The following is a 20,801-nucleotide window of genomic DNA, read 5'->3' on the forward strand; positions in this document are numbered from 1 at the left end:
TTTTTTTTTTTTTGAGACGGAGTCTCGCTCTGTCGCCCAGACTGGCGTGCAGTGGCGCGATCTCAGCTCACTGCAAGCTCTGCCTCCTGGGTTCACGCCATTCTCCTGCCTCAGCTTCCCAAGTAGCTGGGATTACAGGCACCCGCCACAACAGCCAGTTAATTTTTTTTATTTTTAGTAGAAACGGGTTTTCACTGTGTTAGCCAGGATGGTCTCAATCTCCTGACCTCATGATCCGCCCACCTCAGCCTCCCAAAGTGCTGGGATTGCAGGTGTGAGCCACCATGCCCAGCCTCGGAATCATCTTTTTTTTAACCTCTAAAAATGATCATTTAGTATGACATGTTTGGGACGTTGCACGACTCACTTCAGAACTGTGTCTTGACATGGCCCTGGGGTGGATGGGTGGGACCTTCACACATCTCTCCTTGGTGTGCCTCTGCCCTCCTGAGCTTCCCAGCTGAGGGACAGGGGAGAGAATGACACTTCTGCAGCTTAGTCACATGCAGATCCCCCCCAGAGGCTTCCCTGCAAACAGCCCAGTGGCTTTGTTTCCACCAGCATTTGAAATATTTGATGGGTTACCACTTGGGACTTGCAATATCAATAATTATATTTACAAAACAGAAGTGGTGAGGTTAGTACTAACTCAAACCAGCTTTTGTTTCTTCAGGTATTTGAACTGTCTTTTGCCCCAGGTGTGGTGGCTCACTCCAGCAATCCCAGCACTTTGGGAGACTGAGGTGGGTGGATCCATTGAGCCCAGGAGTTTGAGACCAGCCTGGGCAACATGGCAAAAAACACAAAAATCACAAAAATTAGCCAGGCGTGGTGGCACACACCCGTAGTCCCAGCTACTCTGAAGGCTGAGGTGGGAGGATCCTTTGAGCCTGGGAAGTGGAGGTTGTAGTGAACCAAGATTGTGTCATTGCACTCCAGCTTGGGCGACAGAACACAAGTGTCTCAAAAAAACAAAAAAACAAAAAAACAAAAAGAAAGAAAAAAAGAAAGAAAGAAAATGAAAGAAAGAAATGGCTTTTGCAAGGTAGGAATGTTCATTTGGGGTAAGATAAAATTTTATTTAAAAAGAGATTTGGAGGGAGGAGAAAAAGGCTAATTAAATACTAGTTGGAAATTAAATGAATACCTATTGCACCCCACCCCGATGAATCTGAATTCAGAGAATTAGAAACCAATGACGCTCTGTGTCCTTCCTTGCTTCTTTACTTACTTGCTGGCTTTGTGCTTTAGTTCCAGCCTTGATGCCTTGGACGCCGACAGTGAAGGGGAAGGGCATTCTGAGCCGTCGCACATCTGTTACACTCCAGGGTCTCAGAGCTCCTCAAGAACTGGGATTCCTAGTGGGGATGAATTGGACTCTTTTGAGACTAACGCTGAACCAGATTTTAATATCTCCAGGGCTGAATCACTTCCTCTATCAAGTAATCTACAGTCGAAGGTATTCTTATTGGTATAAATTTGGTATATTGCAAGTGTGGAGAATATGTTGTCTACATTTACCCATCTGTGTCTGAAAGACATATTATATTTTATTCATACATATGAACTACTTTTTGGGACCCATGTGATATCTGATTGAGTCTGTCTTTTTTAATCTTTCCACTGTGTTTTAATTTTTATGATTTTTACTCAAAATGGCTGATTTACGTTTTCATTAATTCACCATGAGTACATACGCTCTTTCTTTCACATACTTGGAAAATTTTATCATTTCATACAATGATTTCTCCCATCATCTCTTAAGCAAAGGGAGAAAAACTGATAGTATTAAATGAGTTTAGTGATCAATCTTGTTTTGCTCATGTAAATTATTGCGTGGCCCTGGTGATGAGGTAAATGATGTTAATAAGGTAGAAGTGATGTTTATTGAGCTTTTCTGGGTGCTTGAACTCATCTGGAACGTCACAAATTTTGTCAACTTTTCCATAGGAGCCAGGTTTTCTCTTGTTGGCCATTTCACATTGGAGTTTCATTTAGGTGTGCTTGTTTGTTATTTATTTATTTTTTTATTTATTTAAAACTAAATACATTCCTCTGAATGTAAGAAAGCCCTTTGTGTTTGAACATATTATTTTTTCCTATTTGATTTGCTATTTTCTACTTGTTTTCTTCTTGAGTTTACTTATTACTGTAAAACAATGTGTGCTATGGCAAAACTTCTCTTTCTAACGTATGGTTGTTATGATAATACCTTATTTTTGTAGCATGCCCTATAATATACAAAATATGTTTTATGTATGTACACAATATATAATTGCCTCATAACTCATCTATTACACAAGTAGTGCTTTTATTTAATTTTATTTTTTGAGTAGATGAGATTCTGGAAAGGTTAGAGTTTTGTCCAGCTTTGTATCACCAGCTTGGTGATAGAATCAGAACTCAATTCTGGGTCTTTTAAGCACAGATCCTGCATCCTCTACCCTCTACTCTAAGACCTGTAGAGCTGCCATCATCTTTTGCATCTGAAGGTCATGTGATATTTCTGGATAATGAGAAATTTGTATGGTTGTTATGTAGATAATTCTAAGTTTTGCATGTTGAGTGGAATTGTGAAAAGTTCATCATTACTTAGATGAAAAATAATCCAGTCCTTTGAAACAGTTTCATGTTGCTCATTTTTAGGAAGAATCTGTCCCATAAGTATATCTGCCTTGCCTCTGTTATTACCCAGTATAACTTTTTGCCAAAGTTTTGGACAATTTTCAAAGTTCCATTGTCATGACAAATGGTTACCACATATACATGACTTTGAGGAGGGCTCTTAGTGGCCAGCTCACTGTTTACGGTTATAGGACAACTTGGGTTGGCCTTCTTGACATCCAGGCCCGGTAGGTGCTCCCCAGTAAGATAGCAGCCACAGCCCAAGGCCCTTTGAAGCAAGGTCAGGCTTCTATTTTTCAGCTTTCCTCCAGGCTCCTTAACTGAACTAATGAACTTAGGGTAACCATGTGTTTTTCCTTAGAGGGAACAAAAGGGACCCCAGTGCTCGTGAAGGTCAGTTTCTGATGGTTTAATTTTAGTAAAGAGTTTTGCATTATTTTCTTTTAGCTTTAACCTTAAGCGATATCTTAAAAATGCATGGGCAGGATCAATCCTAAGGCCTTTATGGGATAGAAGTTGGGTGCTATAAATGGCTTCAATGGAGTTGTATTGCATATTCACTTAAATTTTCTGGAACATATAAGAAAACTATGTCTTAATGATCTAGCCATCTTGCATTTTCATGTATATTGCCAATATAATGATAGGAATAATAAGTAATTGGGACAACAGGAACAAAACTGGCAGGTCATTTAAAAGCAGTAATATTAAGGATGTATAAATTAGTGATATTCAAACATCCATCTCAGAAAGTGCTAGATGGAAGGTCCATCAAAAATTGAGTACAGATTGGAAGAATTTGTATATTAATTGGATATATTTTTCCCTAAATATTGCAGCTAACATTATAAATTTAAATCACGGTTTGGAAGTCTAAAAAACTCTTATAATTGTAAATGGCTATTCCACTATCCTCTAGTAATCCTTAAATGTAGAAATCTCAGTTAACATAGAATTTTGTTGGAGGGCTACAGTAAAATAACAAAATAACTGACACCTCAGGTAAAAACAATAAGTCAAACTCATTGTTGAATATACAAAGAAAAAGTCATTTGTCTTAAGTTTTCATTTTTAGTCAAGTTGGCTAGGATATCATAGTTGCATTCTATAGTATATACAGGAACTATTCCCCAAACTGAAGGTTGCTAAAGTATTAAAATGACAATAACGTTTTAAAAATTGTGAGAGGAAAACAGAAACACATAATGAGATCATATGAGAAATGTTCAGGTTGAATCTCTTTTCAAAGGTGCTAATTTAGTAACATTTGAGGTGGTGAACATATATTTTCAGATCTCATGTATAAATTTTTAAAAACTTTATTATAATCTCTTTTAGGAATCATTGCTTTCTGGAGTTCGCTCACGTTCTTACTCTTGCTCATCACCCAAAATTTCTTTAGGAAAAACTCGTTTGGTGCGTGAATTAACAGTGTGCAATTCAAGTGAAGGTAAGCATCATTTGACATTTGGCTTTGAAAACACTTTTATTCCAGAACAGATTTTTCAGTTAGTATAAGTACATAAAATATTCAAGAACAGCAGACAAGAATTTTTAGTTCTGTTTTTGTAACTGGTTTTTCTAAGCCTGACAAAATTCTTTTCTCATTGGATGACAGCCAAATTTGATTTTGATCAGATTTGATTTTGTTGAAATTACAAATGCATACACACCTCTCTGCTGCTTTATTCTTTGAGTAAAATGTTTTCCTCAAGGATAGTGTAAATTAGAATTGATTCCAGTTATATTATTATGAGGGCTTTAGAGGATTTTATTTGAGTAAATTATAAAAATTACTTTTGTCTCATATATACGTTGCTAACATAATCCAACTCCTCAGAGCTGGAGTGTTGCAGAATGGATTTTCTTCTTTCTTTTTTTAGAAAGGGACTTTGGAGAGTTGAAATAACATATTTGTAACATGAGTAAATATATCTCAACATTTTTTTGTTGGCAATGTAAGCAATTAGAAATATAACTTTTAGGCGATAAACTTTTAATTGAAATATAGGATACATACAAAAAGGAGTGCAAATCATAAACATGCATCTTGAATTTTCAAGTGAATTCAGATCTATAAATGGAAAAATTATGTACAACTTGGAGCTCCCCTTGTATCCTCTCTAAGTCACTCCTCCCATTTTCACCTGCCCCCATTTTGAAATGTAATTATTTCATACTTTCTGTAATTAATATGTAATAATTATATTAAAAAGCATATTTGAAAGTATGCTAATGCATAATACATAGCATTATAATGAAATTTTTGTCAGTGTCTTAGAGAATATCTTTATTGTCTATTAGTCTATTATCCTTAAAGGGACTTAAAAGATTCAGAAAGCAAGAGATGAATTTAAGTACTCTTAAGTACTACTCAAATATTTTCTCAAGATAAAATATATAAGATAGGATTTATTTTATTCCCTCTCTTTTTTCTTATTTTTGCTTATTAAATTGTTATTTTGCATTTTTATGCCATGCAGAACAATACTAAAGACATAATCTTGGTGCTTGAAATACTGTCCTAGAATAATGACATATATGCTAGATGTTCAATAAATATTTGTTGAGTGAATATGAGAAAAAAGATAGATAAAATACAAAAGAAATGCTACCATGATTTTTGTTTTCCTTTTTCTGGGATGTAATGGTAGAAGAGAAGAGATCAAGACTGATAATACATGTCAGTTTTTATTTTTGGAATGGGAGAAGAGGAAAAGTTACAAGAGAAAGAAAGGATACAACTCCCTTGAGAGGACAGGATAAAGATGGGTTGAATTTGTTCTGGATTCTTGTTTTTTGTTTTATGGATTCTTTCTAGGTCTCTGGGTCTCCCCAGCCTTAGTTTAGGTTGGTATATTTTTAATAGCAGCTTGACACCTTTTCACTGATAGTCCCAGCTGGTGAATTAACTTCACATTGTTATTATTTGGAAAACATGTTTAAGTTTTCTGTGCTTCAGATTATGGCGTTGCCTTTAGATCTGTGGTCCTTGATCTATGAAGTCAGATATCTCTAGAGTTTGAAATTATTGACCACACAATTAAGAGGAAACTGATTGTTCACCAGGGAAAATAGCCCTAATTTACTTATTCTTTAATGATCAAGGAAGGATATCTTTACCTTACATGCAAGCCTGAAACCTTTGCATTTGAGTTAGAAAGAATAAAAAGCTGATATCAACTGCTTTGGTTTTCAGTAAACAAAACCTTATCTTTAGACAGTATATTTAAAGACAAGGCCACTTGAATGAAGTTTGATACTATCCAGAAGGTAACAGAACTAGGCAATTTAGGTTGAGACTACTCACTAAATATATGAAGATTCCAATGGATAGACTTATATGGCTGCAAACATTTGGATTGATACCATTTAGGTCAGTCAATACCATAGGACTATGAAAAGTAAATTGACGTTTGTGTTGCCATAAATCCTTTCTTGATGAGTTTTGAATAGTCCTAAAAAATTTCAGGTCTATTTGAACAGAGTCCAAGTCTCCTTATGTCCCAGCGGGAAGCTCCCATATAAGAGCTGTAATGCAGATATACAAATCTAGGATGCTTTCTGTCCTTTTTATTGTTATTTGTGATATTCTGTCTTCCTTGTCACTTCCAAAGAGTTACTTACTGTAATTTCTCATGTGTCTTTTTTTTTTTTTTTTTTTTTTAGCCAAGAGTACGATGATGGCAACTTTATTTTTGATGTTTGTAAAACAGAATCTAGTTTTATAATTCCCTTTGGTCTATTGTAGATTTAGGTAGATAGGAACATCGCCAATATTAAAATGATAACTACAGTCTCACCAAGGGGGACAAAGGTGTTCTGCGTTTAAGAATTTGAGGAATGACATAAACATACTTTTGAAAACGTTGTGAGCTGATGGATGGAATTTGATTGGATTTTGAATAGTTGGTGGCTTATTCTCTTGGTACCTCGGCCTATTTACCATAAGAATAGTGATTTCTGCCTATGACTTAATTTGAGGAACACTTGATAATGGCTCATAAAATAAAGCCTTCAAATTCTACAAAGTAGATTTCCTATTACATACAAGATAGTTTTAGGTGCAACATTTGATATTACCCATTTCAGGGGATATGTATTTGTTTTCCTCCTTATGTGTCATTTCCCCTTGCAACCTAGTTTTGCCTCTTCACTGTTGTGGATTGCAAGAGTGAAGGATTTGTCCCTGCTGTGTAGATGGTGTGCTCCACAGTGGCTGCCTCCTCCTTCAGGCTCTCTCACTGTCTAAATCAGTGTCTCTCTTCCACCCCTGTAGTAAGTACTTTAACTCTGGAAACAAGATGGCTCCAAGCTGCTTGCATGAGCCTCCCCTTCTGCCTCCCTCTACAAGTCCAATGAAAAAAGCGGTCCTCCCTTTCCCATGAGCCACAGACGACATCTCTGAAGTTGCTGCTGCTAGGATTTTATAAGGACATTGCAGCTATATGAAAATTAACTCTTCTTATGCTGTCCTTCAAGACTTCATTTGAGCTCTGTTTAAAAGTGGTTATTTATTGGTTCCGTATGTTAGGGGATTAGTGTTATGAAGAATACGGATGACTCTAGTGAAAAGTATCCAAAAAGATAGAACTAATTTTCTGCACTTCTGAAAATGTTTGCTGTCCCTTGCTGATGCTAACTTAGTTCATAAAGTCATTAAATGTTGGCATATTTCTCCCTACCCTCTTTAAATTACAGGAAGTGATAAAAAAAAAAGCCAGAGCAATGCCTTACTTATATAAGATTACTCATTTTCTCATTATTTTCTAGCTGGTATTGTGTATAATGATACAATATGGTTGAGTATGCATTTCAGACTAACATATGACTGCCAGTTTGTCTGCCTTAGTTTTCATTTTATTGTTGTGTCTTGTAGAGCAAAGAGCTTACAGCCTACCGGAGCCACCAAGAGAAAAAAGGTACTTTAACTGTTTCAGTTTTCCTGAAGAACTGCATGATCCTCCTTTGGAAATGTCCGCACATCATTTTTGCTATCTGTTCACTAGTTCTTGAGAGGTTTCCATGTAACAAGCCTGCCTAAGACCCTTTGCTCCCTCTGGGATCTGCATCAGAATAGATCTGCCAGCCCTCTCCATTCAGTCCTTGGCTGTGCAGGCCTCAGGACTGGGGACAGCATGTTCTGTTTGGGTATCTTCAAAGCCAAACACCTTCAAGGGGAGCAGTGTGAGGACCACCTGTTTTAGAAAAGCAACATGTCTTCTCTAGCTCTGTTCCACCGTGACTAGGGGACTTCCTTTAGTAATAGAACCCTGGGTGGTCAATTATAGAAAGTGCCTAAATATCCCTACTATCTCTCTATGGATTTTTGCCTAGTAGCCCTTCAGCTGGAAACAAAGAATAAGCAATGCAGAAGACTTTTAAGCATGATCAGTTTCCTGGTTGAGAGGCAGATTTAACCTAAGCTTCTCTTTCTCCTAGAAGGTAAAACTGTTGTTGTAGCATAGCTTGGGAAGCAGACTAGTGTGCAAGCATGATGGTTGGTTTTTGTTGGTGTTGAATAACTGACTGCCCATGAGTCACACTGTGAAATAGCCCCAGGGTTATATGCAAAACAAGTGCCAGAATGGCACACATGTTTGACTTTAAGAGACCATCTGAAAAGAGTGAAATGGTTTAATTTTGTTTGAGATTAATGCTAAAACTTTGAAACGTTTTAGTATACGGATCAAGATGGGGTGTTTTGTTTTAAGTCTTAGAATCAAAGTATTAATAAGAAAATGCCTCCTTTGGTTCATTTCTCTTTTTTCTGAAACCAGAATAGAAACTTTCAAATGATACAAACAGAGGAAGGTTAAGAGTGCCTTGAAAGATGGGATGATGATGAAGATAACTTCATGACAATGGCAGTGAGGATGATGATAGCAAAAGCAGTAATTACTGACAGTTATTGAACATTTGTATGTGCCTTGTACTGTTTTAAGCAGCTTACATTTATTACCTCATTTAAGCAATTTACTTCCTCATTCTGGAATTTGATCTTCATCTTGGTCATCATTTTGATTAGCAGTCTTCTCCCTGTTATCTTTTTAACAACTGGAGAAGTAATGGATTGTTATCAAGATATTTTTAAATTAAAAATATAAAAAATATTTATTTTTCATTAAGAGAGAGATTTAAGACCAAAGGAGCCAATGTTATACTTGGCTAAATAGTAGCCTATAAAATATTTTAACTTCGATGGCATGCGTATGAAGTTTCTTTTTATCTGATTATTCGTTCTTTGTCACTCCTGTTTTTGTTTTCTATTTCTTTCTATTCTTTAATCTTTCTTGGTCCACATCCTGCAAGCATCTTACTCTCTCAGTCATATTCCTTGGTGTATCTAGTAAAGTAGATCTTTCATCTCACCCACTCTATTCCTGCTATCTTATCTTGTTGGATATGCCAATAAGATCCCAAGCCACACCTAATGCTTTGCTTTGGTCATGTTGTAGGTATTTACCTAAGATGGTGCCTTCTTTGATATTCTTTTATTTGTATGAATCACTTAGTTTCTAGAAAAGGAGACATCCATGTAAAAAATGAGCTTACTCTATACCTTGCAGGCTCATTTCAGCACTCTATTCTAATTTCTTAAGGATTATATGGCATGACTTGATTATTTTACTACCACCGTCTGTCTTAAATCTATTATATATATTTCCTCCTTTTCCTCCTCTTTCTTCAAATCTGAGGATCTGAGTGTTAACAAAAGTTCCACTGTGTCAGTTTTCAATCTGCACAGCAGGAACTTCTTTCATCCCTTTAGGCCGGGTGCGGTGGCTCATGCCTGTAATCCCAGCACTTTGGGAGGCCGAGGCGGGCGGATCATCTAAGGTCAGGACTTTGAGACCAGCCTGGTCAATATGAGGAAACCCTGTCTCTACTAAAAAATACAAAAATTAGCCAGATGTGGTGGTGGGCGCTTGTAATCCCAGCTACTCAGGAGGCTGAGGCAAGAGAATAGCTTGAACCTGGAGGGCGGAGGTTGCAATGAGCTGAGATCACGCCATGGCACCCTAGCCTGGGTGACACAGCCATCTCAAAAAAAAAAAAAAAAAAAAAAAAAAAAACCCAAAAACAACAAGAAAAAAACACTTCAGATGCCAATTCTTTAAATAGATTAAGGGTTAAAATATTAAGAATCTGTATTCTTAATATATTTTAAATGTCTATTTACCTATGGAAAAGGCAATACCATTAGAGGCCCTGAAGAAGGGTTTGTAAAACTTTATTGTGAGTGATGCTATTGGTCAACAAACTCATAATAGAGATTAGACATTCTTGTTCTGGGATGTTAAAAAGAACTTAATCTTTCCAGATTCTTACAAATGTAAAAGCTATTTAAATTCTATTATGAAATTATTTGAGGGTTTTCTCTTCTCAGTTATTTTCTAAAGTGCCTAATTTTAATATAGGTAAATATCACATAGTTAAATTAGATCTGACATGAAGCAACCAACCTTCTACATTTGCCCAGAGGTTATACTGTATTACCTATCTTCATAATCTGATAGTGGATTATGACTATGATATTCACATTTCTGCCAGGCTGGGTGATGGTTTAAGTTTTTATATTTAATGTTTCAGCATTTTTATGTTTACATTGTTATCTCTCAGGTCTTATCAACCTCAGCTTAAAAAGTTGAAGTGTTGGCCGGACTCGGTGGCTCACGTTTGTAATCCCAGCATTTTGGGAGGCCAGGGTGGGCGGATCACCTGAGGTCAGGAGTTCCAGACCAGCCTGGCCAACATGGCGAAACCCCATCTCTATTAAAAATATAAAAATTAGCCGGGCGTGGTGGTGGGTGCCTGTAATTCCAGCTACTCAGGAGGCTGAGGCAGGTGAATCGCTTGAACCTGGGAGCCTGAGGTTGCAGTGAGCCAAGATCACGCCATTGCACTCCAGCCTAGGCAACAAGAGCAAAACTCCGTCTCAAAAAAAAAAAAAAAAAAAAAAAGCGTCATGTTGTAGAAGTATAAAGGATATGGTAAATTGTGCATTTATAAGTTTTTAACCAATGTGGAAACTGTCGTTTTTGATATAGTCTTCTGTAGCAGGGGAGTTGAGAGTAGAGTTGGGTAACCAAGAATTAATTTTCTTTTATTTGCAATAGTTTAGTTGTGTTCTTGCTGGGAAATAGAAAAGGGGTTTCTTGACCTCAAAATCCACAATGACCTAATCATTTTTTAATTCTGACATTAGGTCTCCTCATCACTCTTCTCTTCTCTTAGACATTGGATAGCATTTTGTGGGGTCACAAAAGGCCTTCCAAGAGAGGACTCTTTTCAAACTCTCAAATGTATTTTTCCCCCAGTTCTGAAAGTGAGCCTATTGAATATTATGGCACAAATTTTGCAGATTAGGATGTATAAGACACCAGAGGTTATGGAAAATTTTGGATTCTATTAACCAGTCAGTTATCCTAGGTAAAAATGACTAGAGGTAGCATGGAAGTAGAAAGGAAATTAAGAGGGTCTGAGATTCTTTCACTACTCTTTTGGCATAGAGTATATTTAATTCTATTCACTTCCTTTTTCTTCTGCCTTTCAAAATGTTTTCTCTAAGCAGCAAATCTAATTTCATTTACTGTGTAGGCTTTGAGTAACAGGACATAACACTGTTCTGACTATACCTTTAGATCTATGTGGTCAAGAGGCAGCTCTTAAGCCATGTATTTTTTTTTTTTTTCCTAAATGCATTAATAGGTTTGAACTCTAAAACCTAATGTAGAGCTTAAATAACTTAAAGTTTTATTATAATATGTACCATATTAAAGTGTGGAACGGGTCTTGGAAATAATTTAGTCTAAGCCTGTCATTAATTAGATAAGAAAAATCAAAGTCCTAGAAAATTGTCATTGAAAGCAATATTTTCACAAAATATAACAATATATATTTTGGTGTATATCAGTAATTTGATTGCTTTTAAATACTTCCCAGAGATAAATGTGTTAGTTATCAGTACGGAAAGGTGAGAATTTTAGGGGGTAGGAGAGACTTTAGTTAGGAAATAATCCCTATGGAAATCATCTACAGAAGTGTTACCTGGTTTGACATGATATTTAGATTGATTTTTAATTTATTCTTTCCTCAGTAATAATAGAAATATAAGATTATCAGAGGAAGCTCTAGGGAGAATTGTAACTTTCATAGTCTGGATATGTTTTTTTTCTAGAGAATAATTGTATTGTGGATTAGAAGAAAATAAGTGGTGTTCAGGGCATTCATGGGTGGGTACAGTTACCTCTATCTTGCTGCTTATTTTATGGAGTATCCACAGCCTCTCTCCTCCACAACCTGGAGAGTCTCAGATCGTGCTGAGTGGGAGAGGCTGCACAGAGTGGCAGGCAGTCTGTTTCTCAGGCTGTATCAACAAAGGAAACCTGTGTCTACTGACTATTATCTCTGTGTTCCAAAAATAAATAAAATCCAGTTGCATATTGTTGGGTATTTGGCTTGTCTGTGCTCTAGGGAATTCTTACTAGCATAGTAAACAGGAAGATGAGTGTTTTCAGGGTAAAATTATAAGTCTAAGATTTATTTCCTTAATATTATATTATGAAAATTTTCAGGTACACAGAAAAGTTGAGAGAATTATATACTGTATACCCACTTCCACCACCTATGTTCCGTAATTGTTGACATTGTGAGATTGTTGCTCTAATCACATGTCTGTTCACTTATGCTATAAGTGTATTTTAAATAAATTTTCTCTTTAGAACAACCACTAAAACCGAAAAAAAATATATACACATACATATATGTGTACACACACACACACACACATATATGCTGTTCTTCCTCTTTACGTCCTATAAGCCATGATAACAGATTCTGTTTTTGTAGAATTCAGGAAGAAGAATGGGATAAATACATCATACCTGCCAAATCAGAGTCTGAAAAATATAAAGTGAGTCGAACTTTCAGTTTCCTCATGAATAGGATGACTAGCCCTCGGAATAAATCAAAGGTAATTAAACTTATTCACGTTATTTTCTATAAAATATAGATGTTTTAGTTTCTCAGCAGTTAGTATAGTTTCTACTTTCCCTTTAAAATCACTTACTTTAGATTTTGTTTACATATATTTCTTATGGAATATTGCTAAAGCCCAGAATATCACATTTAGGTGTTATGGTGTCTCTCTGTGTGCAATCCTTATATTCTGATGGAAAATGTAGAGACTTTGCTTGATGATGTCTGTAAGAAGGTTGGCTCACAGCGTTTTCCTTTTCTCATTTTTCCCCACTTTCCTGCTACTGCTGCTGCTGCATCTGAAGACAAAAAGCAAGGATGCCAAAGATAAAGAGAAGCTGAATCGACATCAGTTTGCCCCAGGAACCTTCTCTGGGGTTCTGCAGTGCTTGGTTTGTGATAAAACACTCCTGGGGAAAGAGTCACTGCAGTGTTCCAGTAAGTTCTCAGGTCTATGTGCGCTGTCTTTGCATTTCATCTCCTGACAGTAACCTTGAAAAGAGGCTTACTGCTCAATACATTTTCTTAAACCTTTTTAGTGTGACACATATGACTGAACCATTTACCAAGCAATGACTGATACTGGTTAGAGTCAGTATGTTTTGTCCATAACTGATAACTTGTCTTAACCCCAGATTTGTATGCCTCACTGTCTGCTTTATGTCTCCACCTGGATGTCTAAAGAGTGTTTCAGATGTTACAATCTCCTCCTTCTGTGCTCACCTAAAAGCTGATGCTCTTAGCTTTTAATGGCAACTTGATCATTCCAACCACATGTTCATGCCAAAACTTTTGGAGTACATCTTTATACCTCCCATTTTCTCACATCCTACATCCAATCCATCAACAATCCTCTTGGCTCTATTTTCAGAAAACATATAAAACCCAGGCACTTGTCACTACTACCACTGATATTCTGCTCTAAAGCTACCATTTCTACAGCATTCCAACTGGCTTCCTTGTGCTTTTACCCCTAAAGTCTGTTCTCAAAGCATTAGCCAGAGTGAGCTTGCTAAGGCATATATCACTGCGTTCAAAAAATCTCCCAATGGCTTCCTATACCCCAAGTATAGACTGAAGTCCTTAAGTCCTTGCAATGACAACAAGTTCCCATGCGATCTATCCTCTCCCTCCCTTACTCCCTCTGCTCCAGTCACATTGGCATCTTTGCTGTTTTTCAAACATGGCAGTCATGCTCCTGCCTTAGGGCCTTCTCTGGCTGTTCCTTCTGACTGCAACCCTCTTTCCTCAGATACCCACGTGGATCACTCACACAACAGCTTCTCAGGCAGCCTTTCCTGATCACCCAGTACCTGGTTTGTCCTTGCCTCCTCCTGGCACTTTTCCCCATTAGAATATTTACCACTATCTAACTTACTATACAGTTTGCATATGGGGGCTAGATTTTTGTCTGTTGAATTTGTTCTCTGCTATATGCAGAGTGGCTAGAACATACTAGGGGCTTAGTAAATAATTGATGAATGAAAGAATAATTCAGAGAAAAAGTAGTGAGGTGCAGGCAGGCGGAATAGATTTCAGGGTATTTGTTGATTGCCAGAATTGTGGGAATATTTGGGAGGTGGGATGGGAGCACAAAGGGAAGAGAGGAGCAGGGGAAGTTTACATCTGAAGTTCCTCATTAAATTTGTTGAAAATGATTGAACTAAAAATTTATCTACAGCTGGACATCTGATGAAAATACAATCCGCATATGGCATTAGAGGCAGATCGAATTTTCTTCTCACAGTTGACCCTGTCTTTGATTATGCTGTCTTTATTGCATGTTTGAATTTTGCTTTCCTTAAAAACTTGATTTCTTTCTTTTCCTGGATCTGAAGTAGCATCAGGCTGCTCAGATGTGGTTTAATTTCCTACATTTTTAGAGATTTGCTCCAAGTAGCATTTATGGGTTGTTTCTGGGCTGCCCACACTTCAGCGGTCAGTTCATTCGTGTGATGAGCATGTGTTTCTTAGGTTGTTGTTCCACCCTTGTGGGTGGACTTGTGGACTTGAGCCCTTCAATGCATCCCTGGCCATACCCAAGACCTTTCCCTTCCCTGTTTAAAGACAGACTCCTCAAGTTGGATAATCTCCACCCACTGCTTTTAAGCCTGTCCCTGCCATTTCTTCATTAACCATCTGCATTTTGACCTCTGTGCATATTGCTTCGCAGAAGTTCTGCTTTTGATGGAAAGTGAGAGTCACTTTCTAGTCAAGTATGAGCCTTTCCTCATTGTTCAGACTCACTGGTCTCTTGTTTCCAGGGCGACATCTCTCCTTTCAGGGATGTTTCTTCTTTTCCATGGCACACTACTCTTCTCTTTTACCACCTCAGTTGTCTCTTTTTCCCTAATACTGGGTACGCTCAGAACTTAGTTCTTGGGCACTTGTTCGTTTTCCCTTGATTGTTCCCAAATATAGTCATCCAATCTTATATTCTAAAATATCATATTTAGACCTATTACTCCTATATTAATATCTTCTTTCCTTACTTTGTATTTCCATATTCAGTTGCTCAGAGGCTGAGTACCCATGTAATTTATGGCCACTTTTGAAAATTATGGTAAAAACTACAGGTATAAACTAAGACTGTGGCAGGCACAGGGGCTCGTAGAGAGACCATGTGTGGGAATCATCACTCAGAGATTTCATCGTCTCCGAAACCCACCGTGTCTAAAACCGACCTCAAAGTCCACACCCAATAGGCCATCCTTGGGCTCATGTTCCTGGCATCACAAGCTTCAACCCTGGCTGCTTTGATTCCACTGCCCTCTTGTCTGTCCTGTCAATGTCACGCAGTCACTCTTTTCTTTCCCTTCTCACTGTTGCCACTCTGGGAGATTCTCATCACCATCTTCTAGAATGCTGGGAGGGAGCTGTGCTAGTTTCTTCCTTTCCAGATATGTTCATCTACAATTTATGATCCCACAGTACTTTTCGCACAGTAATCTTTGTAAAACACCACTTTCATCAGCCCACGTAAACTTAAGGACCTCTGTTGTCTACTGGGCTAAGTCCGAGCTCTTCCCATGGGCATTTGGTTCCCTTGTCTGTGACCTGCTCATTAGACCTCTAGGCCCCCTTCAGCCTCAGTTTACAGTCAGGCCCTGCCAGTTCCGTTGCCCTTTCCTCCCACTGCAGGTGATTTCCTGCCTTTGCCATTTTGCCTGTGATCATCTCCTCCCTCTCAGTTTCTCCCGCTCCTCTGCATAGATCCTGGTATTTTACCTCCTCATTGGAGGTCTTCCCTGACCACTGTGGCCCAAACTCCTGCCTATCACTTTCATATCCATTTAAAATTGGATTATGTACAGTCTCCCTGCGTTTTAACTATTAAAAGAAATAAAGTTATTTCAGGGCCCTAATCACATGGTGACTCCCGTGTAGCCCCTACAGCAGCTCTCACAAAGCTGGTCCTGAGTCACTCATGCAGAGCTGGCGACCACTAAAGCCTAGGGAGCCAGGGCTCACTGAAAGGGAAACTTTTGTAGTAAAGAATATGTTGGTTCATTGAGTTGAGTGAATGTGATGGAAATTGCTGAAAGTACCTAGGATACATTTAGCTTTAAAAACAGTCATTTCTTAATAAAGGAATAGTATTCATAGAGGTTACAAGGTTTAAGCAGAAACTTTTTATTTATAATATTACCACTTAGAGAAAAAGACTATTAATATTTTAAGGGAGTTCCTTATAACCATAAAAAATTATGAGAGCCTTGCTCTGTTGCCCAGGCTGGAGTCCAGTGGTGCAATCTCGGCTTACTGCAACCACTGCCTCCCGGGCTCAAGCTATTCTCCTGCCTCTGCCTCCTGAGTAGCTGGGACTACAGGCACATGCCACAATGCCCGGCTATATGTGAGCTTTTAATGCTGTTTCATTTGATGCTAACATCAAATGTTTTTAATTATTTGTTTTTGAACATTTAATTTTTTCCTAATTTTTTAAACAACATAAATAATTTGGCAATGAGCATTCTTTCACACATATGATTGTCCACATATTTGGCAATTGCCTAAGATTAAATTATAGAATCAGATGAGTAGGTCAAAGTGTATATTTGAGTTCCTCTTTTACCCACAATTTTTTTAGAAGTAATTTCAAAATTTACAGCATTTCTTTTTGGCGGGGGAGAGGGTGGTTTAAACTTTGCTTATTCACATTAAGGTTTTTCCATTGAGCACTACAAATATGACACGTACAGCCTCTGCTGTTTCGGTTAAATAATCTTTTTCCATGGGTGCATTTTTGTTTTTAATTGTGAAGGTTAATATTCCTAATCTTAAAATAAGATATGATATAAAACAACACATAGTATTGCATAAGTATTCAAAATTCTTGTGTAATTTTCCTCTGTTAAAGCCTGAGTTGCTAATTTTCCACAAAATTCTGTTTCTATAAAATTCCCCTTGCTTATAAATAAGTTTCTTGGCTGTTATTTTGATGTTACGTTATCTGTTACACAGAAATTTATATGTCATACCTTCATTGTAGATTTAACCTTAACATAAAGTTATCCTTTTAATGTCACTAGATGCCTTTTGCATTTAATTTTACTTTGTCTGAACTTAATATTCTTCCTGCTTTCCATTTGTTTGTATTTCTCTCAACTATTTCAGTGTTTTCGATTTGAGGTGCATGTCTTTAATTTAGCTAGGCATAATCTATAATGTAGCTGAAGGACCTTGTTTTATAACAGGGTTTTTAAAATTTTACATTTAATTTTACTGCTACCAACATATCTTTTATAGGTCTTTGCTGTTTTCCTTGATGTCTAGTTTAGCTATTTAGACCATGTGGTGTTTGCTTTTGTCTTCTCCAGGGATTTGGCAAGATATGCTCTTTTAATATCAACTAATGGTAGCTTTAAGGCTGTGGAAGGCTAATAATTTAATACTTTTTTATTTCCCTTATGTTTATTCTCCCCCACCCAGCCTCTGTTAATACACTGAATTATTAAAGTATTCTTTTTATAAGATTATTATGTTTAATCTTTCAAGTATAATTTTCTGTTTCAAAAAGAGTTGACATTTTTATTCAACTCTGTCTCTACCTACAACTTTTTAGATGGGATTTTTAGTTTAGCTTGTTTTGCTGCTCACTTTTTTTCTTTAAGAAACAGAAAAACTACAGTGAATCCTTCTTGAACTCCTAATTTTGATTCTATCCTGAAGAGGCTAAAATAGGAGTGATCTGTTGATCTGAAACTTTGTGTACCAAGGGACATATCTTCTTCTTCTTCTTTTTTTTTCCCCACACAAGACAAACAACCTACCTAGTTAAATAAATTCTTGGACCAAAGTCTTTTCCCTTCATTGCTTTGCCAACATTGTTGCAATAGATTTGGGCATTTATTATCATAGTGGAAAAGTCTAGGGCCAACCTGACCCTATTCCTTTGTTGATAACCCTCATTTTCTGCCTTATGCTTGAGGACTTTTCATTTTTCAATCATATGGATATTGTCAGGATGTGTCTATAGAATAGGTGTCATTTAATTATTTTTCTTAGGAAACAGTGAGAACTTTTGATGTGTCGTTTTGGGCGCTTTTTCAGCTTTATAGAATTCTTGTCTATGGTGGCTTTGTCTGTCACTGTTCTGATCTAATTTTTCTGATCTCTTCCTTGGGTAAGTGTGATCTCTGCTATCTATGTAGTTTGTATGACGTCTATGTGATAATTATACCCTTCCTCTTCTCCACATTCTGGAGGGAGTCTTTCCAGTGTAATTTCATAGCTTGGTTTTGATGTCTGCACCACACAGATACTTCTCAGTTCAGTTCAGATTGTGCTCTTGTCTCTTTCCCTTCCTTGCAGTCCTTGCCTGTCTCATGAAGCTCCGTTTTCCTCTCCTCCTGCAGGCCAAGTCTCACATCCTGTTCTCCCTTCATGCCTTTTCATTCTATTTTGCTGAGGCCCCCGTCTTCTGCCTCTTACCAAGAACAATTTTTCAGGTATCTAAAGTTTCTTTCCTATTTCTGGATCTAGTATTCAGTGGCTGCTTCTTCTGGTGAGTTGTTGGTGTAACTTTGTTCTGTGGTATCTTACGGCATCTACATTTTCTCTATTATTTACTCACTCTGCCATGAGGAGAGGGCTGTCTGAATCTGATACTTATCAGCCGGGCCAATGCATAGATTAGCCTTGGGCCCTGCTTGCTGGCCACTGGCGTGTCGACTGAAATGCCTCTTCAGACCGGCAGCCTGAGGACAGTTGTAGGGCTCAGCTTCCTGCCCAGTTCTCAGTGGGTCAGTGGCACTTATGCAGTGTGGCTTTGATGGACCAACATGGGATCTTCCACTCCCACAGAAGGATTCCTTCTGCATACATTTCCAGTGCACCCAGGCTCCTCCGTCTATGCTACAGTGTGTGGGGAGTGGTGATGTGGAGGTGGGAGGGGAAAGGACCCAAAGACAGCACCCTGGCAGCAACCAGTGCCCATACAGTGGAGCTTTCCATGAGGACAGCCTCAGTGTCTGTGTTCGTGGGCAGAAAGGGGCAGGGAAAGTATTCCCTTACATTCTTACATTCTTCCAGTGAGATGACATTGTTTTATGACATGTGTCCATTGTTTTATGATATAAAACATGGGATCTTTTATGATATAAAACAATGGGCACAGGGCTAACATTTCTCATTTAATTAGACTACTTAAAACTTCTAGTTAGTAGGAATTCTTGCCAAAACCTCACAATACATTTTTTTTCAGCATTGTTAAGAGTTTCTTTCTTCTGGTTGTGATAGGCATTTTACCCAATGTGGGAGTGGGGAGTTACTACCAGCCAGGTGTCAGAAATCCCATGCAATGTAAAACATGTAATAGGAAGTGAGTTCTCAGGGAGACACAGAAGCTTCACAGAAGTATATATCATTCCTAACTCCAGATTTAGTAATTGATAAGATCCTGTGCATATGGGGAGAAATATCTCCAAAGAGATTAAAATAATAGCAGTCTGCTTGTGCTTGAGGTGTGAGGATACATGTGATTTAAATATTTGTCTTTCCTTCTTCAGTTTTCCAGATATCCGTAATGTTTATGTGTTATTTTTATAATGACCAGTAAAAGCATGATGCAGTCTTATTAATTTCAGACTAATTAAGTAAGATGGATGCTTTTGTATCTTTTCCCTTTATTTCAGACTGTAATGCAAATGTGCACAAGGGTTGTAAAGATGCTGCGCCTCCATGCACCAAGGTAATTGCTCAGTAATCTGTGAATATTGTATCTAGCATGGTTGCTTCATAGTATCTATTTGAGCTTTTACTCTTTTATTGCCGTTTATAGATTTATTTCTAAAACGATCATGATAGCGATAATATAACATGTGCTCAAAGTGTATAGTTATTTGCTTAACTGTACACTGTTAGAAGTGGAAGGAAAGCTCAAGTCCAGATATTTGTGTTATATGCTGTGGCTAGGTTAGGCTTTCTGTAGAGACCTGCTTGGTTTACCAGTGCAAGCCCTGGGTACACGCAAATGAAGAGCAGAGTAGGAAGTCACAAATGTCTGAAAGCCTCACAATCACTGGAAGACCTGTGACAACACAGATTTCTGGGCCCCACTTCCAGAATTTCTGATTCCATAGATCTGAGGTGGGGCCTGAGAATGTGCATTTCTACCAAGTTTGCAGGTAATGCTGCTGCTGCTAGTTCTGAGACCTCAGTTTGAGAACCACTGGACTAGAAGAATGTCCTCTGTAGTTGGGAATGGGCTTGAGTAGGTGAAGGTGTCTGTGATTCTGTTCCTTTCTTTTCCACTCAGTAGTCATGTCACAGATGCACGTGAGTGAGCATGATGATCCTTCGGGGGAAACTTGCAGTTGCAAACCTCTGTGTCGACAGGAACACATATTGTGTCAGATTACAGAGTTGAGGGCTGTTTTGAAGGTGACATTTCAGTGCTCCAGGTGGTTGTCTCCTATAGTTAGGAAGGATAGCAGGAGGTACAAAGAAACAAGAAGGAGAAAGGCAGCATTGATAGGAACTTTCAGCCTGGGTCTGGACACGTGAGCTGGAGACCTCTGGTTCCCCGAGGCTTTTAATGAAGCCAGGAGTGTTCAGGAGGCGAGGCACATGTTCTTGAGGCCCCCTTCATTATAACTTGCGCGTTTTATCACATTTTACTCTTCATTGCATTTAATGTATTTCGCTTTGAATTCCTCTTGGAAATAAAATAACAAAAATGATGTAGATAAGAA

General features: G+C 37.8%; 1 protein-coding gene across 2 annotated transcripts in view; it reads left to right on the plus strand.

The window, feature by feature from the left end:
• Positions 1 to 20,801, plus strand: part of ARHGEF28 (Rho guanine nucleotide exchange factor 28) — a 309,778-nt gene that overhangs the window by 217,734 nt on the left and 71,243 nt on the right. For both annotated transcript variants that reach the window (XM_025389056.1, XM_025389057.1), the window contains 6 exons: positions 1,252 to 1,459; positions 3,964 to 4,075; positions 7,505 to 7,547; positions 12,478 to 12,601; positions 12,912 to 13,044; positions 19,743 to 19,798. In XM_025389056.1, coding sequence (XP_025244841.1) covers positions 1,252 to 1,459; positions 3,964 to 4,075; positions 7,505 to 7,547; positions 12,478 to 12,601; positions 12,912 to 13,044; positions 19,743 to 19,798 — 676 coding nt within the window. The remainder of the gene's footprint in view (positions 1 to 1,251; positions 1,460 to 3,963; positions 4,076 to 7,504; positions 7,548 to 12,477; positions 12,602 to 12,911; positions 13,045 to 19,742; positions 19,799 to 20,801) is intronic.

The sequence above is a fragment of the Theropithecus gelada genome, chromosome 6 (assembly GCF_003255815.1).
Source record: "Theropithecus gelada isolate Dixy chromosome 6, Tgel_1.0, whole genome shotgun sequence".
Lineage (NCBI taxonomy): Eukaryota > Metazoa > Chordata > Mammalia > Primates > Cercopithecidae > Theropithecus > Theropithecus gelada.